General features: G+C 44.8%; 1 protein-coding gene across 1 annotated transcript in view; it reads left to right on the top strand.

Moving 5' to 3' along the window:
* LOXHD1 (lipoxygenase homology domains 1) overlaps positions 1–21,672 on the top strand; it is a 194,840-nt gene that overhangs the window by 104,263 nt on the left and 68,905 nt on the right. The window contains exons 26-31 of the mRNA XM_006034862.2: positions 991–1,172; positions 4,827–4,943; positions 13,693–13,855; positions 17,841–17,995; positions 19,146–19,355; positions 21,351–21,474. Coding sequence (XP_006034924.1) covers positions 991–1,172; positions 4,827–4,943; positions 13,693–13,855; positions 17,841–17,995; positions 19,146–19,355; positions 21,351–21,474 — 951 coding nt within the window. The remainder of the gene's footprint in view (positions 1–990; positions 1,173–4,826; positions 4,944–13,692; positions 13,856–17,840; positions 17,996–19,145; positions 19,356–21,350; positions 21,475–21,672) is intronic.

Genomic DNA, 21,672 nt, shown 5'->3' with positions numbered 1-21,672 from the left:
AAAGTCATATACCGGTTCAGTGGCACAGCCAAGAACAGAATCCAGGTCTCTGGAGTCGCCATCGAGCCCCTTATCCTTGGGATCAGTCCCCCTTGAGATCACCGAGAAAGTGGAAAGGAGACTCATGGGACAGAGAAGAGATGTAGACAACAGGGAGTTAGAGGCACCAGGCAGGCTAAGGGAACAGCAATGAGGTAGAAGGACCCTAGAAGGATTAAAAGGCCTATCTCATCATTGCCCTGCACCTTGTTCAGCCATACACCACTCGGATTTGGTAGCATTTTACACCCACTTGCTCTGGTAGAAATGTGCACGGGCTGCGAAAAGCCCTGGCACCAGAGACCCCTCAGTGGAAGAAGGAGATAGAAGCTAAGCTTCAATAAGTTTGCAAAGCAGATATTTCTCTCACTTTAGGACTCCTGCGATGAAGTGCAATGAACCAGATTCCTACATCAGTCTGATCTCAGATTCCAAGGAAGAGTGGTACTGTTGGCTTCACTCATAGAAATAGCACCTCTCCAGAGCTCTCCCAACAGAACTGAATTGGAATCTGGCCCGACAACTTGCAATGTGATGTAACAATTAGCTGTTTATGGCTTCCACGTGTCGAATGCCTAACAATCCTCTTTAACATTGCTAGTCTAGGTGTGATTGTTTTGCCTACTAAAAGAGTTGTAGGTTTTTGCAGCCTTCTAGACCAGGGGTGGCCACCCTGCGGCTCTGGAGCCACACGCGGCTCTTCAGGAGTTAATACGCAGCTCCTCGAATCTTTGCACAAGCACATGGTGACCAGCATCCAAATGCTTCCAAATTCTTGTTGACAGAGCCAATGAAATCCAAATGGAAGCTGGTCACCGTGCGCTTGTGCAAAGATTCGAGGAGCTGCGTATTAACTCCTGAAGAGCCGCGTGTGGCTCCAGAGCCGCAGGTTGTCCACCTCTGGCCTAGACTTTTGCTCATAGTTCATTGTTTTTTCTCTGCTTGACTTAGTTGTCCCTTACGAGATCACAGTATACACCAGTGACATCTTTGGAGCTGGCACTGATGCCGATGTCTTCATTGTTCTGTATGGAAATACCGGGATCTCCACTCGACGGAAGTCCCTGTGCCTCAACAAGAGGGAGCGAAAGATGTACTTTGAGAGGAACTCAGTGAACCAATTCATTGTGGAGGTAAAATCCAAGATGTTTGCTGTTTTTCTGGAGCAATAATTTAGGGCATATCACAGGGCTGTTATGAAGATCAATATATTTAAAAGACTGTGCGTTTGATGTTCATATACAATAATAGGGGCCGCATGATTGTCTAAAATAGACATTGACCTACGTTACCGATTGTGGTAAGCACTCATCTCATGGAGAAGCATTACAGAAACAAGTGTGTGCTGCCCTGTTGTCATAACCCTTTTTGGAAAAGACCTTTTTTATTTTGATCTGTTTAAGATGTGTGCTACACTAGGGTGATTCTCACATGAATCAATAGCTTCTCAGAAAGCCTAAGGGCTCTGAGACTACATAGCTGAAGATATTAGGAATGGGACAGAAAGGTTTTCATCCTAGGGTGCCGGTTCTCATTCAGCCGCAACTAGTTGTTACCAGCAAAGCTTATCGTGTGGTCTCTCGCATTAAGCACTGGCGCATGCAAGTGGGCAGGAGCAGAATGGACATGCAGCCTTACCCCTCTTAGCTGATCCTTCCAGGGTAGGGTGAAGACATGAGGGCAGGACATTGTGTAGAAGCTTGCATGTTTGCCATTTCATGTGACACATCTGTTTTTTGGATAAAGAAAGGACTTTGGTCTTCAGGAAAGTCATCCAGCACTTGTTGCCGGTTAAAATGTCTTTACTGCTCTCTGACACACAGAGGCTTTCAGATGCAAGGTCTGGAATTACGTACAGGAGCGTAAGATCTCCACGTACCATTTTGTGGGTGCAGTTTCAGAAGACTCTTTTGCACCGTTGGGCCATAATATGTAGCTGTGTATCTAGGAGGGATAGTCTAAACCAGTAGTGCTCAACCTTTTTACCCTTTGGGCCTGATAGGCAGTGCCCAGTACATCTGGGGGCCCCATCCAGCTATGGTAGTAGAAGGAGAGGGGGGAGGTAGGCAGGCAGCTCTGCCCCATGGCAGGGAAAGGGGCTTGACCTAGCCCTGCCGGAGGAGGAGGCATGACCTGGCCCCAACCCACCATGTGGGGCTTAGGGTTTGGGAATTTGGCAGTGTGGGAGGGTGCCAGTATTACTTGCCACTGCTCCCCTGCTGCCAAATTTCCCGAGCCCTGGGGAGCCCCATAGGCCGGATACCATTGACTCCGCAGGGTGCATTTGGCCTATGGGCTGGAGTTTGAGCACCCCTGGTCTAAACCTTTGTTGTAACATCATGGCCTCATTATTATCAGTCTCTTCCCCTGTCTATTTGGATGTAGGGACTATTATTACCTTATTATAGGATATATGATTTTTAAATAGGACCAAGTTTTCAAAGAACTTCATTACATTATTATAGGATATATGATTTTTTTAAATAGATTGGACTTAGTTTTTAAAAGACCTCATTACATTGTTCCTGAAGTACTTGCAGACACATACCTTTAGTGAATCAAGGAATATATTCATGCAGGTAGATCAGTTAATTATGTACCCAGTTCTGCACTTACATAAGCAATACTGGATTTAGCAGTTCCTGTTCCCGCTGTGTCCAGTGTAGTCTGAGCTTATATATGTGCAAATACTGCAGGAACAAGATGAAGAGGTCCTGCTCTGGCTCTCTGGCGTACTATTTGATATCTTCATCCCCAGGATATAATACAGAGACTGACAGTCCAGAGTATCATATCACCTTTAATGAATGTCTTTTCATAAGGCAAAATGTTGTCTGTCCCAGATGTTCTCCTGGGGCATGAGACAGAAAAGATTCACAACGTGACAGCTTAAGAAACCAGAACTTACCTTTGTTGGGCTTTTCCCAGATTTGTTCCTAACACCCTTTGTCATTAACTACTGTGTATACAACTAGAATAGGGTATTATTTTATTTTTCTTGTCCTTCTAATTGACTTGTCCCTCTGGAAAAACCCTCTGGAAAAACCTTCCTGCTTTTCTCAGATGAAGCAAATGAAAATGTGGTTTGATCTGTGGATTTGCAGCAGCAAATTAACTGGCCTCCAAAATTTAATTTGTTCTTGATCAGGTCCTCTTCCAGGGGGAGAGCAGCAAAGAGCTAAAATATATTCTTTCATCACCTACTTGTGAGGAGCCATAATTCGAAGCTCAATAGACCTTGAAAGTAGTTCTGGGATTTTAGAAAATAAAAAGCGGAGAATTGCCTTTTTGTTCTAGTGTTTTTATTGTTGGCGCTGTTTTGTGTTCTGCGGAAAGCACTGAAGAAAATGCTGTCAGCAGTGGTGTTTTCTCAGAGATGCCTATAGAGTGCAGTAAACACAGTTTTTCCTTAACAGCCCTCTTTACAGTCATGTGACACTTCCTTACTGTGTCACACACCTGACTTGAGGAGGATTATTCAGGTTGGGCAGAGAAGAAATTGCATCATGTTCCTTTATATCCAAATAGACAAGTGCATGCATGAGCATGGATAAGGGCATACATTTTGGGGTGAATTTAGAGGACTTTAATGCTCAGGCCAGTGAGAAAGTGACAGTCTTGTTTATATAGGGATGAGAGATAATGCTTGCTAACCCCATGCCATTAGCACAAGGAGTGGGCAGCAAGGGCATCAACCCCTAGGCACCTACTTAAAGTGTGTGCAAGACCCAACCTCTGCCGCCAGGGTGCAGACCCTAGTAGTTACACCTCGGCCCCATCCTGCTGGGACCCTGAACCACAAGATGCAATAGAAGCTGGATGCTTTGCAGGGTTAGATTCCTTACTCTCCTGTGAGTATGAGGGTTTGTGATGTGTCCAGGGGTATTTCTAAGTGCACCCAACAGCTGAATGGCATTGCTGAGGCACTCCAGCAGTTTGCTGCCCCTTTGAGTTCAAAGAGCTCTGCTTCTCTGCTAATGTGCTCCAGCTGAGTGGAGAAACAGCTCAGTTTGTGAAGGCAAAGCACTAGTGAAGCTGGCCCATCCCACTTGAAAAGCAGGCATTAGGTCCTCTGTTTTCAAAGGCTGGCTTTCATGTACTAGCTGGCACCAAAGTAACCTAGACACGTGAATCCAGCCCAGTTTCATTATTTGAGTGCAAGCCATTCTTTTGGGATATAAGTGGCTTAGATGACATCCAGAAAGTGAGAACCACGGATAAGTGGCCACTTCTTAAGATGTTGCTTTGTGCGACTTGCTCGGAGCGGCGCTTGGTTTCTGTGGTAAAGCAAAAATGAAAACACGTGTTTCCCAGCTCTTCATCTTGTGCTTTAAGCTCAAAACCCTCCCTCCCCTTTTTATAATTGTGTATCAACAGTCTAGCACAAAGCTGGTAAAAATAACTCCAGCTCCGGTAACCTTGCGACTTCTGTGGAGAAACTCAGCTTTTATTGCCATGGAGAAGTGTAAAGAAATGCATTTTAGAGCAACTCTGCACATGGACTTTTGAACCCACATCAGTGAATCTGTTGCCTAAACTGAACTGATTATTTTTGGTGCATTTCCGTTCTTATTTCAGACCAGAGGGGGTGGGAAGCCCTGTCTTCCAAAGATGCGGACCAAGAGCTTTGTTAATATTTGCCCCTGTAGGACCTTTAAGCAGAGTAGAAATGGGAAATTTGCTACAGAAGCGGTGCCTTTAGACTGCAGCTATAAAACAGTTGAGGCCACCCCCAATTGCTCATATAACTTTTGTTTCCCCTATTGCTGTAACTTTTGTTTCTGCAGCTGGAGGACGTTGGCGACTTTATCGAGAAGATACGGATAGGGCACAGTGGCACTGGGATTAATCCCGGCTGGCATTTAGATCGGGTGGATATTCGGAGACTTCTGCCGAACGGAAAGGTAGGCATTGATTCGTTACATTTGGTAGCACGTTTCCTCTGGCAGCCGCTCCTGCTTTCCAAGATAGAGCTTCGACGGGCAAAGAGGGATTAAGAGTGAAAAATGACTCCCTGAAGAACAGTGCTGACTAATGAAGGAGCTGGAGCTTGGGAAACCTGAGGACATCGGGTTTTGGTCTTCAACTGGTGGTTTTAAAACACTGCAGGTATAAGAATCCCGTTCTCTGTAGTGCAAAGCTAAGAGTTTACAGCAGAGCATTTTCAGACTGAAGCCGTGTTTATTCAATAAACTTGCTGTGCCGGCAGTAGCACCAACAAGCATGCTGGACAGCTCAAGGCGGGCTATCCCTCTCTACCTCTAGCCATGTCTGCACAGGTGCTGTAATGAACCCGGCGGGGAGGCTAATTGGTTCTGTTACTCAGGGTGCTAATTAGCCCAACCCAAGCACAACACGGAAGCGCCCTGCTTGGTGCTGTGCAGTGTGTTTAAGGGCACTGGAGCTGGAGCTGGTACATACAGCATCTACACCAGATGCCATCTAGACCGGTGACTCTCAGCCAGAGTACCGTGAGGTCCTTTCAAGGGCGCTGCAGGGTGTCACACAGGGTTAGCACTGTTAGGTGTGCAAACGTGCTTCACAAGATAAACCTAGAGAGATTTCAAATAGGAATCCACAGTGGTAAAGACATTCAGCCCTGCTGTGGCCTTTCTGAGTTCTTTTCAATGAAAGAATTGCTCTATTATTTTTCTGTAGTTAATAAATAAGTGGAAACTAGGAAGTGGAATTTCTGGGAAGTGTCTTCAGCCTAATGAGGGGTGCCTTGAGCCTAAGAAGCTTGAGAACCACCGGTCTAGATGTCGCTTAAGGTTCACAACAGATTGGTGGAGTCAACCGTGCATGAGATGAATTGCTTTTGTCTTCTGACTTCAGAATCTCCTCTCCATACGTGCAATAAAGATCTCATGGTTATTGTTGTAAGCAAAGATATTTCCCAAGGAATTGTGGCAAAATGTGCCCTTCCAACACTGCTGTGCAATGCGTGCTAATTGCTGACCAGCTGGCGACTCTCTCCCATCACAGTGGGCTGCTTTTCAATGTGGAGAAATGACTCCTCTCTGTCCAGCTTGGCTACATCTGTACAGTAAACTTGCAGTCCCTGGAATCACTGCCCTCAAGCACGCTGCCCTGCTCTGGGTGAGCTGCTTCCTAAGCTGGAAGTAGGATAGCCATTGACATGCATCACTTGGGGCAGGCTAATTAGCATCATGGAGTGATGGAAACAGTTAGACTGCCCCAGGGCTAATTAACCTGCCCATGGGGATGCAAGTACTCTCCCCTGGGCTGCCTGTCATGAGGCCCTCGATGGCTTGCCGAAACTCAGTAAGCGGCCCTCTGCCCAAAATAATTGCCCGCCCCTGCCCTAGCTTCTCTTGGAGCATAAGGACTATTACTGATCTGCAAAGGCCCGGGGAGCATTCCCTGTGGTGCAGGTTTAGTACAGGCCCACCACATTCAGACCTGCTTAGTCACCTCATATGGAGCATCTCAGGAGGGAATCATCACACAGAGGAGCACAATGGAAACTGCAGGGTGTTCTGGGCTCTGAATCAACCCACTGGCTGTGCTGCATATTTGAGCAGACATCCAAGCTACCTAATTTATGCTAGGGGGCACCCCCAGATCTAAAAAACCCACTATACCTAGGCTGCGTCCTTGAAAGTGCCCTTTCTGTCTGGAGAACATTTCAGTTTTGACCCAACTTATTCCTGGGCCAGGCAGCAACTTCTCACCAGTAAATGGCCTACCCTGGGAGATGGCAATGGGGTGTGACTGCTATAGAGGGAACAGAGATGTGTGAATCGGGAAAGTACACCTGTGGGACCCTAAAAGCAGTGGGTTCTTAGACTGCGTTTACAGGGAACCCAGCTGCCAAGTGAACAAAACCAGATGAATATGGTGGTACAATTATATTATTGTTAGTACTGCTATTGCAGCAGATACAGCAGTAATATTCATATTAGAACTTTTAAGAAGTGCCCCCGTGATACAGCCAACTTTCTATTGAAACTGCAGGATGGATTTCAATTATTATTTTTGTTGATTGGTCTTCTCCTTTCACTTTTTCATCACCTGAATTCCTCACCCATCTCTTTCTGATCCAGGAGGTAGTCCTGAACATCCCCCAAAGATACAAACTTTCTGTGACTCCCATCTGAGCTTTAGAAAAATCTGGATCCAGGTCTGATTTTGCAGACCTGCAAAATCTCTAGTTTCCATCGAATTATACTTACTGATTTAAAAAAAAAAAAAGAAAAACAGGATGTTAGAATTACAGAGATTAATGCAGATATTTTCCTAAGTGAAATATTTTTCACAGTTTTCTGAGAGGCAACATCAGCTCTGCAAGGGGTCTTAGAAAAATGCCTTGCTTAGAAATCGCTATGCACACACATTTCAACATTTATGAGACATGGGACTTTTTCTGAGACGTGGCACTTGAATCTCTGAATCGAATCACTGTCCTCCGAATCGGCTGTACCCATATCCGAAGCGAATACTTGTCACTTCGCACAGACCTAGAGGAGACTGCCCATTAAAGAAATGAGTGCTGTTTCTGTATTGTGTCCTGGCCTGACCTAGATCGAGATATATAAAAGAAATAGTAGCTTGTGCAGGTAACTGGACAGATATCTTTCCAGGTACCTCTTAATGTCCTTTTTAACAAACTGTTTCTTCTCAATGGTAGTTTCTACTTCTTTCTTTCCCCCAAGGACTGGGCCCAAATCTGACAGAGGTTAGCAGGCAGAGACTTCCAAAAAAAAAAAAGTCTTGGCAGCTGAGTTCCCTATAAATCCAGTCTAAGAACCCACTTCTTTTAGGGTCACACGGGTGTATTTTCCCTATTCACACATCTCTGTTCCCTCTATAGCAGTCATACCCCATTGCTTTGAATCGATTCAGAGCTTTTAATTGGTCTCCCAATTCAATTCGGATTCGGAGATTTGTTTCCTGAATTGGGCCAAATCTCCCCCGAATCAAATCAGCACCCGAAGCTACACACAGCCCTAGTCTCCTCGTGGCAGTGGATAGAAGTGGAATAGCAGTGCTATTACACAGTCTCTTTGCTGCCTTTGACACTGTCATCCCAGGGTGCTGCTGGTCTGGCTGGGTCCTAGCGGGTGCAGCTGAATCATGCTAGGACTGTTTCTCTCTCCGTTCCAGTGCACTGCACAGCACTGTCATGGTGCATGTCTTGGGGGTCTTCCTAACTTGCAGTCCTGGGTAACCTGCTGCCAGTTCTGACTGAACATTTTGCAACTTCCTGTTCTCTCCCTTGAGCGTCACCTTCCAGTTCTCTCTCTCCTACCCCTTTTCCATGCTTACAGCCTCACTGTCATGCTTTGACAAGCATGTCATGACACACATGGCTTTCCTGAACCCTACTCATCAAGGTCAAGGCTGCACCCTCATCATTAGGCCTCTACATCACTCCATCCTTGTCTTAATCTTCCAAATCTCTTCAGCTGCCAGTGTTTCTTCCACTCAACACCCATTTGTTTCCTCTGCCTAATAGGGCCATGGGTGACTGGTGCCTCTTGAGTTGGGGGTGGGGGGGTACATGCCCCCCGATACCAGTCAGCGACTGGATGGGGGAAATCCCCCATGGCCAATCATGCTGACCAAGGAGGGGGACACCATGGCCAATTGCGCTGACCGGCGGGGGGGGTGGTCTCCTGGCGGCTGATCTCACTGGTGCTCCTGCTTGTCCCTGTGCCTGTCACCTAAACAGGGAGTGTGGCCTGACAGGGGGTGCACCAGTGCTCTCAGGGGGTGCACATGCACCCCCGTGCACCCCCTATGCATCACCACTGAATAGGGCTGTGTGAAATTTCGACGGGTGTTTTGTTTCGAAGCTGTTTCAACATGTTTCAAGCTTGAAACAGCAAAATTGAAATGAAATGAAAGACTTCAAAACAGCCTCAAAACGAAACGAGGGCAGTCGAAATGTTTCAAAACTTTCAAAACATTTCGAGTTTTGAAGCCGGGCTTGCTTGCAGGGAAACAGAAACTAAGGAGAGGGAGGGGGAAGAGGGGGCAGGACTGCTCTCATATTGACTGTGTAGCTGGCTAGTGACTGTCATCCTTCCCTGAGGTGCCTGCCAATCCTAGTGCTCTGGGGGAGGGACAGAAAAACAGTATAAAAAGCATTGTTTGAACTGAGCTTTCTCTGTGCCTTGGGGTCAGCTGACTGAGCTCCTATCTCCTCTCAGCTTACCTATGCACCTATTTCCTTGAAACCTGGCAGGCTTCATTGCCTTAGCAGAGGCCACCATTCCTGCAGTTTTCACCCTGCTGCGCCTTAATACACACACGACATGAGTTTGCTTGTCAGCACCTTGAGGTGCAGTTTCCCAGAAGCCCCTGCACCTCTTTCCTTGAAACTTGGCAGACTTTGTGGGCTTAGCAGGGGCTAGCATCCCTGCAGTTGTCACCACCACCCCCCCGGGGCCTTCACACTTGCAAGTGCCACAAGTTTTGCTCTTAACTGTTTGAGGTGCAGTTTCCCAGAAACCCCTGCACCTATCTCCTTAAAACTTGACAGACTTTGTGGCCTCAGAAGGGGCTACCATCTCTGCTGTTTTCAGTCAAATCAGAAAAGAAATGACAAAGTTATAGGCATTTTCATGATTCCCCATTATAGCCTACGGGCGAAACATTGAAATGCGTTGAAACAGAGAAACGGTTTTGATGAAACGAAACAGAACAGTGCTTCGAAACTTCAAAATGAAACACTGACCCTTTGAAATGATGAAACGGAAGTCGAAACAAAACAGTGCTGTTTTGCACAGCCCTATTGCCTAATGCTGTGCTTGCTCCTTCCTCCAGCCTCCCCATTGTGTCTCAGTCAGCCATGGGCACCTGGTCTGAAAGGCCTGGTTAATACCTCAAATTAGGCCACCATTACTGGTGTGATGACTCTGTAAGACTCCCGTGGGCATGTCATTGGTGCCATACCCTTCAGTGTGAGACTTTCCAAACTCTTGTACTTTCTGCAGCAGGTCCCTGCTTCACCCTGCTCGGACCAGGTCTGTGCTAGAAACGTTGGCTGTGATAGTCATGTGCATTAGGGAGGTAACATGTTTATGGAATTTTTACTATGGAAAAATATTAGTACAGAAGCACTTCTGTTGGCCTATAAGTACTTTTCTTGCTATAACTTATTTTACTCAGAAATCAGTCTAACTCTGAAAGCAAATGCACTTTTTTTCTTGATATGAGTTACATTTTGCATAAAGAAGGCTTGCTGGTGTTGCTACACTGGCAAACCTTTTACTGTAGTGTAGAGGAGACATCCAGTATTGGCTCAGCATTTTCTTAAATGGAGGAGCCCCCCTAAACTTGAACAGTCAGTCATTTTCTATAGACCCCAGGTGTTCTTTAAACATTTGTTAATCAAGAATTGACCCAAACCGATCCCATTTAACCTAGTTGGTTCAAAGAACAAAGCAACATAATTGCCAATTCTTGGCACTTGAAGAAGTGAATTTCCAGGGTACAAAACCCAAGGGAAAACACAGTACTGGACTGCCAGCCTCTGTTGTACCACTGTTTGAGCCAGAACTGTGACGAGCTCCAGTTTCCCAGTGCTTGTTGCTTTGTCTTCAGGTACAGAAGTGGGCCTAAACCTGAGGCCAGCCAGCAATGAAACCCAGCATATCAATAATGGACTGTGAGAAGACTGTGGGAAAAACTAAAGTCAATGTTGCTTTAAAAATGGAGTGATCCACAGTTTTGCTGATCTTTTGATTCTGGCACGTCAAAAAGAAGAAACAGAGCACTGCATGATGCTGCTGTAATCAGCCGCAGGATATTATGACCTGCCACAGGATAGCAATATGCTGCCAAAGCTTTTAAAAGCTGAGCTGCCTGATTAGACTGCTAAGTTGTGCCTAGATGTATCTGTACATTGCAAATGAAAAATGAGGTCAGTAACTTCTCAGATTAAATTGAAAGCACATGGGTAGGAAACTAAACTCACTTCCCACCAAGGAAGTGCTGCCAAGGTGGGCCAATTATATCTGATAATTATATTTCACTCGTTACAGCTCAGAATAGGGTAAAGTGTTGTCTTTTAGCAGACTGTCATACTGCTTATAGCTTAGAGCCCAACTCAAACCCTAATGAAACAAGATTGTAGCTACAACAAGATTTTACAGCCATTAACGTAAAATAACATACCTTGTGTCACTGTAATGAGAATATGGTCACTGAGAAGGTGACTCCAGTAGAAAGTGTGGCAATGACATGGGAATTAATAACAATGGTACAGTTAACTCTTGTGATGAATCTATCCTATTACCCATTACGCAGACATTCAATTTGAAGTCCTCAAAGTACCATGGAGAAGGTAGAGCAAGGTGGCACCATAGAGACTGGTGGGTTCAGAGAGGCATAAGCTTTCATTGGCAACAATCTGTTTGTCAGATGCAGCATCTGATGAAGTAGGTTATTGTCTACAAAAATGTCATGCCTCTCTGAAACAATTAGTATCAGAGGGTGCCATCCTGCCCTATTATATGGTAGATTTCAGACAAACATGGCTAACCACTTCGCTGCCCAAAGCATCGTGTATCTGAGCACACAGTGTTCATAGCAATGACATGTGGTTGGTGTACAAGCAACCATGATATCATTACTCGCATTTATCATTTTTTTTTTAAAAGCTAGAGCACCATGTGTCCCTCCGTCATGGCCTAAATGACAAGGCATGTTAGGAATAGCTAATGGTAATAGAGAATTTAGTTACCAAATATCATGTCTTCCCATTGACACAAGATTTTAAATGGCTGTGGGTGAAGGGGTGGGTGGCGGAGGTAAAGTCAATGGATGGTTTTGATTATAACAAATAGTTTGGAACATACAGAGAGAAAGCTGGTTACGCTGTTTGGACACAATCATTGTACGGGAACCAATACAAAGATTTGTAAAGTAAGGGTAATAACTACCGGGATGTTAGTAAGCATCTGAGATATTGTGTTCAGTCTAGGCAGTACCCTAGAGAGAACACAAATAAGAACTCCTGGAAATAAAGATTTGCAACAATCAGAAATCCCATTTGATTTTGTCTGGAGCCTTTATCATACAAACCATATTCCGCATATTTTACATAATTATTGAAAGTACAGGATGCAGAACAGCACTGCCAGGAACAGCTGATAAGAATTCAGAATGATAAGCGAGAGAGAAATTGTATTTCTGGCTCAGATTTGGAATCAGAGGAAGGTCGTATTAAATGTCCTGAGCTGCTGGTGAGAAGCCTGCTGCGGGGTGGCAGGGTGAGGGTAGGGGGAAGTAAAAAACGAGAAGGGTGGTGTGACAGCAGAGTGAATGGAGACAGGGTAAAAGGGGGAAGATAGCAGCAGAGGCAAGTCCATGGAGGGCTTCAGAAATGAGGGTCACTATTCTGGACAGGATCTTGGAGTGCGTGGGAATCCCCGTGGAGTGATTGGGATTATGGATGAAATTATGAATGACAGTGTAAGGATGATAAGTGTAGGCCACTGCTTAGGGCAGTAACATGATTTGGGTAACCTGAATTCAAGTGCCATCCCTTCCACCAACTTTCTCTATAACCTTGAGCAAGGCTCTTAGGGCTGGATCTGTAAGGTAGGTAGGTGCCCACTGATTGCAATGGGAGTTGATTGCATAGTGTGTGGTGGCGGTGGGAATTTGGAGGACAACTTAAGGCACCTACAGCAGTGCAAGCGAGGAGAGCTGAAGACCTTGGTGAGGATCTCACGAGAGGTAGAATCAAGGCAAGGGTGCATTCAAGCACCTTTTCTTCCTTTATGCCATGTAGTGGGTGTAGCTTTGTGGGACTTGCAGGTTAAAGGATGATCATACTATTTCATAAGAAAGTCCAGATTTGGCACTTCCTCAGAGAGAGAACTTCCCTGCCTAGCAGTGTTTAAGCCCTTAAAGAAATATTTTAATATCCTTAGGAAGTGGTCTGGCATTGATTTTTATTTTTTTTTAATCTGCTGAGTGGAAAACATGTTTTTTGTTTTCATTTCTTCCATGGTAGAAACCATTCTTGTTTCCTTCACATAAAGTCAGAACAAAGGATAAAAAATAAGATGGGGGGTGGGGGGGAGAGAAGCAGGGGGGTGTTTCTCTTAAAATACATGTGGGAATGATCTGACAGTCATCTCGAGTCATAGAATTATAGGGCCAAATCCTGAAGTATTGATGCCAGAGAAACCACTGACTTTGAAGGGAGCAGTGCTTGAAGAAGGGAGATTGAGAGAGGGTTTCAAAAGTTTGCCTACCCTTCATGAAACACAGCTTCAGTGGGAAGTGCTGTAGGATTAGGCATTGGATCCCACTGGCAATGGAGAATGAAAAGTCCTATTCGACCACACCAGGAATCCTTATGGAGTATTTTGGGGAGTTTATTTTTTTTAGTTTGCCTACCATGCAATATCTGTTGCCTTTTCAGTTGCATTTGAATGAGGGTAAATTTGGGTACTGAATAACCAGAAGGTTGTTTTTTTTTAGTTAAAGGTATGCTTTGTTTTGTTTTGCTCCATATGTGCATGTCTTGGTTGTTGCAATTAGCAGTTTTTAATCTGTGTATGTGCATACATATGTGCGTACAGATTCATTAGACTTGCCAATCCGTGACTGTGCCCAAGCTGTTATGCCATCTCCATGTAACAAGAGAACGCCTTTCTCCTGTGACTCCAGGGTTCAGAAACCATTTCGTTTCCATGCGAAAGGTGGCTTGCAAAATCTGAAGATGATGGTGAGACCATAAGAGAACTGGTACCATCCGATATCTTCACTGAAAAGCTCACAAAAGATGGGAAACTCAAGCAGATAGAACAGGAAGTGGAAGAACCACTGGAGGGTAAGTGAAATCCCTTCTTCCCGTCTCCGCCATGCGGCTATGTAGTTCAAATAAATGCAGTGCTACTAAAGATTGCTTACTTGCAAGTAAGTTTCTGGAAAAAAAAAGATCATAGTAAAAAAAAATCAATCCTAGCAGTGGCTATATTTTAAGAGGGAAAATACTTCTAGTGGGTTACTGCAAATGCCTTTTCTCTGGCTTCCTTAACTCAGCTGCGAGATCATCCTCCTTTCCTGTTGCTAGGACCGTGTTGTACACCTACACTTTTTGAATTACTCCTTGGCTCTGCTCTTTACCCTTCCACAGTACTTTCCAATTTCTTGTCTTTAGCTTCCAGGCCTTGCAAACCTCTCTCCTCATTTGCCCTCAGTGCCTCTTACTGCCATTGACTCCTTCTGGTCTTCCCATACTATCAGCTTCAGTCCTACATTTTTTCCCCACAGTCGGCTTTGTACTTTCTTCATGCTGCTCTCCAAGCATGTAACATAGATTGGCCTGTAGACTCCTTTCCTCATTTAAATCCCTCTATGAGTAGGTTGAGTTACTTGCTGTACAGCCTCTAACTGTCGTCCCTTCTTGGCATTTGACTTTATTAATGAATTTATGTAACAGCAGCAGAATAAATAATTATCTCAAGAGCTTGGCTACTGCTAAGGCTTTCTTTGTCTCAAGGCCAAAGTTACTTCTATACTTGAAAGATTTTCTACAACCTCTTATAGCCTGGATGGAGCTGACTGAATCCAGCTGTTCCTTTTACTCACCGTTTTCGGTCAGGGTTCAGGCACCAGGTGATGTGCTGATTCAGTGAAGGAAATTATCCCTGTTTTTTGGGTTTTTTTCTCTTTCAAGATCGGATTTGCATTTATGCTGCAGCATTTTGTCGGTGTGCATAAATTGCACCTGCTTTAAAGATCTTCTCATTTCCAGAATGGTACCCGAAAGAGAGCTGGGTCTTCATGTTGTGCTTTAGAAAACAGTGTCTTTTGACCTCATGTCGACTAACCTGCGGTCACTGGCAAAAGGCAAAATCCTGCTGAGGGCAGGACAATTGTAGTTTTAATGTGAGTTAGCAGGTCAAAATTAATTCTAAATGCTTTGATCTGCAAACTCAACGTGCAGTAATTCTCTCCTGAAATGACACGCATGGAGTCAGATTTAACAAACCAACGATGCAAACCATCTCGGTAGGTTTTTGCTCCACTCATTATTAAAGTGCAATTATCTCTCAGCTGAAAAACCCCAGTTTAACAGATCACAGCAGCAAGATGCAGCACCTTAGGACATAATATAAAGGCAAAAATACGTTATGAGTTTGGAATTGCAGAGAGGAATGGGGTGGGTGCAACCTAATTCATTCCCCAACTAGAAATAGAGCCAGCACTTGTGAAAAATATCAGGGCATCTGTAATGAGCACAAGTGATCAGAATTGCTCATTTCTTTTTTTACTTCTTCACAAGTGATCAGAATTGCTTGTTTCTTATTTTACTTCTTCTAACAAAGAAGCAAAGCAGAGCAGAATGAAACGGCAGCAACCCAAATGGGTATTACCAGAGCGACCTGCCTGCCCCTCTCCCTTGGAAGTCAATGGGGACTCTTTCACAGATTGCAAGCTTGGGCAGGCCCTGTTTTATTATGAGTGCTCAGTATAGAAGGGCTGAAAAAAAGCAATATACTCCTTTTGTTTGATGCTATTAACAGACTAGCAAACCTGGCAATTCTCTGTACTTAAGATGTTGCGCCTCCCACAAAGCATGCAGCTGTTTTTTCCTTCTCATGTTTGAATCCCGTGGGAGTAATATAGAAAGCTGCCAGAGAGAGACCCTCTCGAGGGTTTCCATCACCCTAATGTGAGCACAAACCTATTCAACGACTAATTGTTTTTACCTGGGAGCGTCTATTCAGGAACCATTTGTTTTCCCCATGTAAATGGGAAGGGAGCAGAGATATAGGAACAGCAGCATTCAGCAGATGAGAAAACCACATTACTAAAGACTGGAAGAGACTTTATTGGCTCATTATTGAGCAAGCAAAACACAAATAGCTACTTAACTGGTACAACTCCAGCCTGTCAGTAATTAAATATTGCCTGAGCAAGAAGATTCGGGAGACCATTCTCTTTTCTCGGTAAAGGGAATTTAAACAGCCAAGTCTCATCAACTCTGGTGATCATTGTGAACCCAAATCCCTGCTGGTTGTTTGTGGACAATGGAGCATTAAGAGCTCACAGCTTTAGATCCCTCATCCTGCTGATGCAAAGCACAATGGAGGGTGTTTGCTTTTTTACATGCTTCTGGGCCTTTGCTAGTTGCCACATGTTTTCTCCTCCTGTTACTGCAGGTATTTGGGGGGCGGTTTCCACCTTCCTCAGAAGCTTTGGGTGTTAGCTGCAAGCCAAGACTGGGGGTTGTGATTGGGGTGTGCCAGTCCTTCTTCTGGGACTAAAACAAGATGTTCCTGGTTAGAGGGTCTTGCCCCTCCACTCAGGGTCAGCCCGATTGCCCCATTTGGAGTCAAGAGGAATTTTACCCTTTGGTCACATTGGTATGGACTTGGGGGAGAAGCGGAAGGGATGCCTTCTTCTGTAGCGGAGGTATGGCCTTCTTCCTTGTATCTCTTGAGGACATATTAACAACCCTGGCAGAAGCAGGACAATGCCAGCCCTTGTTCCCCTGCTTTGTCTGTGGCAGTTAGGGTGGTTTTGGTGTCTTTGGGCAACATGCCTTGTAGTTGTGCAACAGGGCTGATTGTGCAGTATTAGGATTGGTTAGACAACGATTTGTATGGTGTGACTGGGAGGAGGATGATTCTGCCTTGAGCAGGGGGTTGGACTGGATGACTTCTGGAAGGCCCTGAAAAATGTTAAACTCAAATGTAGTACTATGAAATCAGTGATAAGCATGGGCAGATCCAGGATTTGCTGAAAGGAGGTGTGACATATCCCCTCTTAGATGGTGTGGGGTATGGAGTGAGGCATGTCTGGAGTGCCCAGGTTGGTGGGAGACATGGGGAACCTGGGCAAGGAGCAGAAAACCTGCCTGCTGTGACTGCCACCACCACTTTTCTGAACAGCCCCCCATTTCCCCGCTGGGTCGGAGTAGGCGCTGGTAGGAGGAACCTGTGAACTGCTGGAATGTGGCTCCTTATGCAGCTGTTCCCTGCAGCCCACAGCTGGAGCAGGGCAGGAGCAATTCTGGGGCTTCCCCTCCACCCGGGTGAGCCGGAGACAGTGGTATGGGTGGAAGAGGTGTGTAACCTCACTGCCAGCCCCATTCCCACTTCCCTCCCCGCCCCCCACGCCCCCAGCTGTCCTGGTGACAACTAATGTTATGTTGCATTTTCATAGAAATCATAGAAAATTAGGGTTGGGAGGGAACTCAGGAGGCTATCCAGTCCAACCCCCTGCTCAAATCAGGACCATCCCCAACTAGATCACCTCAGACAAAGCTTTGTCTAGCCAGGTCTTCAAAACCTCCAAGGCTGGAGGTTGCACCACCTCTCTGGGTGACCTGTTCCAGTGCTTTACTACCCTCCTAGTGAGAGAGTTTTTCCTCATATCTAAACTCAACTTCCCTTGCAGCAACTTAAGCCCATTGCTCCTTGTTCTGTCATCTGCCACTACTGAAAACAGTCCAGCCCCATCCTCTTTCGACCCCCACTTCAGGGAGTTGAAGGCTCCTATCAAATCCCCTCTCAATCTTCTCTTCTTCAGACTAAATAAGACCAGTTCCCTTAGCCTCCCCTCATAAGCTCCAGCTTCCTAACCATTTTCATTGCCCTCCACTAGACTGTCTCCAATTTGTCCACATCCTGTCTGTAGTAGTGGCCTCAAAACTGGACTTCTGCGTTATCTGTGCAAAGCAGATTGCAGACTTCATCTGGACAGGAGGTGATGGAAGGCCAGTGTTTTTAGGTAAACCTCAGGAGAGCAACTCTGAATATCCCTGTGCTCTGAAATCATGTATTTGTATGTCTGTCTTTATGCAGTTCATACATACGGGATAAGCGTTTTCACCGGAGATGTGTACGGTGCTGGGACGGATGCAAATGTTTACCTGACTATGTATGGAGACCTAGGGGACACTGGAGAGAGGAAACTCAGCAAGTCTGAAACAAACATGAACAAATTTGAAAGAGGCCAGGTACGAATAGCATCAATCCCTTGTGTCTTCAATGTTGCACTCCTTAAACACAGGGATGAGCAGTTGAATAACTGAGCTTCCTGGTTGGAAGAGACCATCCATAAGGATGAACAAAACTGGCAGATGACAGTCCTGATGGAAAAAAAAAAAGATGCTTATTGCTTTTTAAATATTATTACATATTTTATATGCACAGTATATTACAGTGCAACATTGGTACTTATGAACTATGCTCATGGATGCTACATCAGACCCTGAGATATTTCTTTGCTTGAAGCCAATGATTTGGACTAAATTTTCAGCTTGACCTTACATCGAGCCTTTTTTTTTCAGTCACAAAATTGAGAGAACATGTAATTGAAGTCAACATTAACAGCTTCTGAGCCTCTAAGTAGCTCATTTGAATCTTCAAAATGGGAGGTCAGCTGTGGTAAATCTGACCCATAGCATTCATTATACTTTATCTCGGGACCTCATCAAGTAACACCGTTTTTTATAAGCTCTTCAGTTGTGATCTTTGAAAAATGGTCAGATTAAATGTTCTCCTTTAAAAATTAATTAAAAGGACTTCTTACAAGAGGCAGCTTTGTAGTCTTAATATTGAGCCTAAGAAACTGGACGGGTTTCTTTCCTACTTGCTTCACTAGTAGATGTGCATGAGTAGCCAGTTGGATCTGTTGCCTCCAGCTGGTTTAAGTAAACTAGAACTTGAAGGTTCAACTGCAATTTAGTTCACACTTCCATTGATGTGCTAATCATAAGAAAAAGCAATTCCCTCCCTGCTAGCTGTATGGTCCCTGACGAGCAAACGGGAGTAAATAGTAGAATCTTATTTAGTCACAAAGCTCGGCAGATACAACTCTAGCTACTCCATATCCTGTCCTTGCTGGATAAGCATGTGCCATTTTTGTACTATCCGTTTCAGAGTAGAACTAAGCATTTTAAACCTTTCCTTCCCTCTTAGGACAGATATAATGGACAGAGAACCATTCGTAGACTATTCTCCTACAGCTTTTAATCAAATACTGTCCAGTGAGGCTGGCTATATACATTTAGTGTATTCCATGGTGAACACGTGTGTTCAACCAGTAGAGAAGCCATTAAAAAGCCACCATTAACAGAATCTATATTGCTCTTGAACATCCTGTAGGAGGACGTGTTCACAGTGCAGGCGGTGGACCTCGGCCTTGTGTACAAGATCAAGATCCGTCATGACAATGCCATGCTGAATCCAGAGTGGTACCTGGACAAAGTGGAGATTACAGATGAAGACACAGAAGAAGTGTTTGTGTTCCTGTGTGAACGCTGGCTCTCTAAAAAGAGGGAGGACAAGAAGATAGAGCGGATACTTTACGAGCAGGTACAATCATGACAAGTGGTATAGTCCTGCCTACTGTCTGTGAGTGTTGTTGTAGAGTTACCAATGAAATAAGATTCATACCCTTTCGCGTGGTTGGAATCCAGCACAGCACTCCAGTGATCTAAATTGGCGACCATCTGAAGGCTGTTCTTTGACTTATTCAAAAAGAATAGGTGATTCTCAGTTGGGAAACCAAGAATGGATCAGGCAGTAGAGTTGATGCTCTTCAAAGCACAGGGCAAGCTTCTTTTCCACCCTGTTTGTGTCCTTATGAAGGAGGTGGAATAGGGCATGGCCAGGGCATTGTACACGATGCTACACAACTACTGCCCAGGCTGTCTCTTCCCACTGGGGAAGAAACAGGTTTGAGTTCTCAATGCAAAATACTGGGCCCTGTTGCCCCTTTCCCAAGGGGCAGGTGTTTCATCTGGTAGGCTGACCATAGATTCATAGATGTTAGGGTCGGAAGGGACCTCAATAGATCATGGAGTCTGACCCCCTGCATAAGCAGAAAAGAGTGCTGGGTCTAGACGACCCCAGCTAGATGCCTATCTAACCTCCCCAACCCCAGTCATTAATAGACCAGCACTAAACATGCATCCACAATAAAAATGCATGCTCTTTCGTAATGAAACGCTCCCTGTACCATCCCCTTCTACATGCGGAACATCTCCATATGTATTACTTAATCAGACTAATGTAGCTAATTAGCATTCCAGGTACACGTATTAATTAAAATTAGCAAACAAGATTAAGTTAATAGACCCCTCTTGCCTTTATGCAGCAAGGCAGAGCACTGAAGCTGATTAAAGCCCATTGTATTTAAAGGGCTTGCTTTACAAAACACAGTGACATTTTAATTGAAAGTTGCCACTAAAATGATCCTTAACGAACAGGGCCAAACTCATATCAAGTGTGACATCACAGAGGTAAGCAGTTACACCAAGGCTGCTCGTTGGTCCTCGGCATCTAATATCATTGCAGTTCCCAGTAAACAGTTCCGTGAATTGTTATGGTCACACCCACTAGATTGCTCATATTAATTCCCTGGTAGGAAGAGAAAATTAATTCGTTTTTAAAAATTCAGAATTGTGGGGAGGGATTCTCAACTTAATTGGACTCGGTCACTGAACACTTCCCTGTAACTGTTTTAAAACAATATAATATGTTTGACATTTAGGATTATTCAACTCTGTAGCATGTTTTCCATTGACCATTTGCGGAGTTTAGGTCGTACTGGTATATGGGTATGGACTGACTTACACATACACATACCCTGATATAATTTACATCAGTTTTGTATATCTATACACATTGCGCTAGGATCAGGGACAGATAAGTACTGTTTTCCCAGGTTAGTTCATAGGCAGTGGACAACTATTACGGCACATTGCCGTTAGATAGTGGGGAACAGATAATAGCCTGTTGTTTGCTTAATAAATAAATCGATGCATACAGAGGAAACTTAAACTGGCATAACTTCTATCAGGAGAATTTTACCCCTGATTCCTTCAGGGCTAATTCCCTACCAGAGTGGAGAAAGTTTGCTAACTAAGGGGTTTGGGTCATCTGTGCTACTTTTTTATACCAACGTAATGCTAATTCCACTAGCGTAAATGTTTCTTCTCTCAAGGGCTTATGTCTTGTCAAGCAATTTTGGTGCAACTTGATGTGTTAGCATTGTGCGTGGTTATTGCTCTTACATGCAGTGCAGAAAAGGCACAGCATGTTTCTTGCTAAGCCCATTAAGCCTGTTACAGTTACCATTTTATAGCACTCCTAGTCAAATGGCAGAGTTCAGGTTATTGCAGCGCGGTAAATAAATGAGCTGAAATAAGTTATGAGGAGTCACATTTATGAGAGCAGCATTGAGCAAAAGCTGCTCAGGGAACTAGAGGGATGTCTTGTATTGCTGTTCTTTGAGGCATACAGGAACAGCTGGCTGCATTGTGAGCACTCAACCTGATTATGCTCCCGTGCGTGTGTTTTAATTAGAACTACGAAGGCAAACGGGGCAGCCTGGATGGTGCCGATCTCAGCCTGAGCAGCCAAGACAGCAACGCAAACATGAAGGAGACGAAGAAACCCAGCTTGGTCGAGAGCATACAGGAAGGGTTATGTAAGAGAAGTAGGGTGTGGGTCAGGGTACATGTGCATGCTCTTGGCTTCTTGGAGGGGATGTTTTTGTGCTGGGGAAGACCAAAGTGGGGTAGAAAGGCCACTTTTTCTGACTGACCTGCTTCTTCCTGGGTCTTGAGCTCTGCAGATCTGAGATGGAGCATTGCTCGGATTTATTTGTGCTATTGCTGTAGCACTC

Source organism: Alligator sinensis, unplaced genomic scaffold (assembly GCF_000455745.1).
Source record: "Alligator sinensis unplaced genomic scaffold, ASM45574v1 scaffold518_2, whole genome shotgun sequence".
In the NCBI taxonomy this organism is placed as follows: domain Eukaryota; kingdom Metazoa; phylum Chordata; order Crocodylia; family Alligatoridae; genus Alligator; species Alligator sinensis.
Note: the sequence above shows the minus strand (reverse complement) of the source record. Positions and strands in the feature narration are given on the sequence as shown.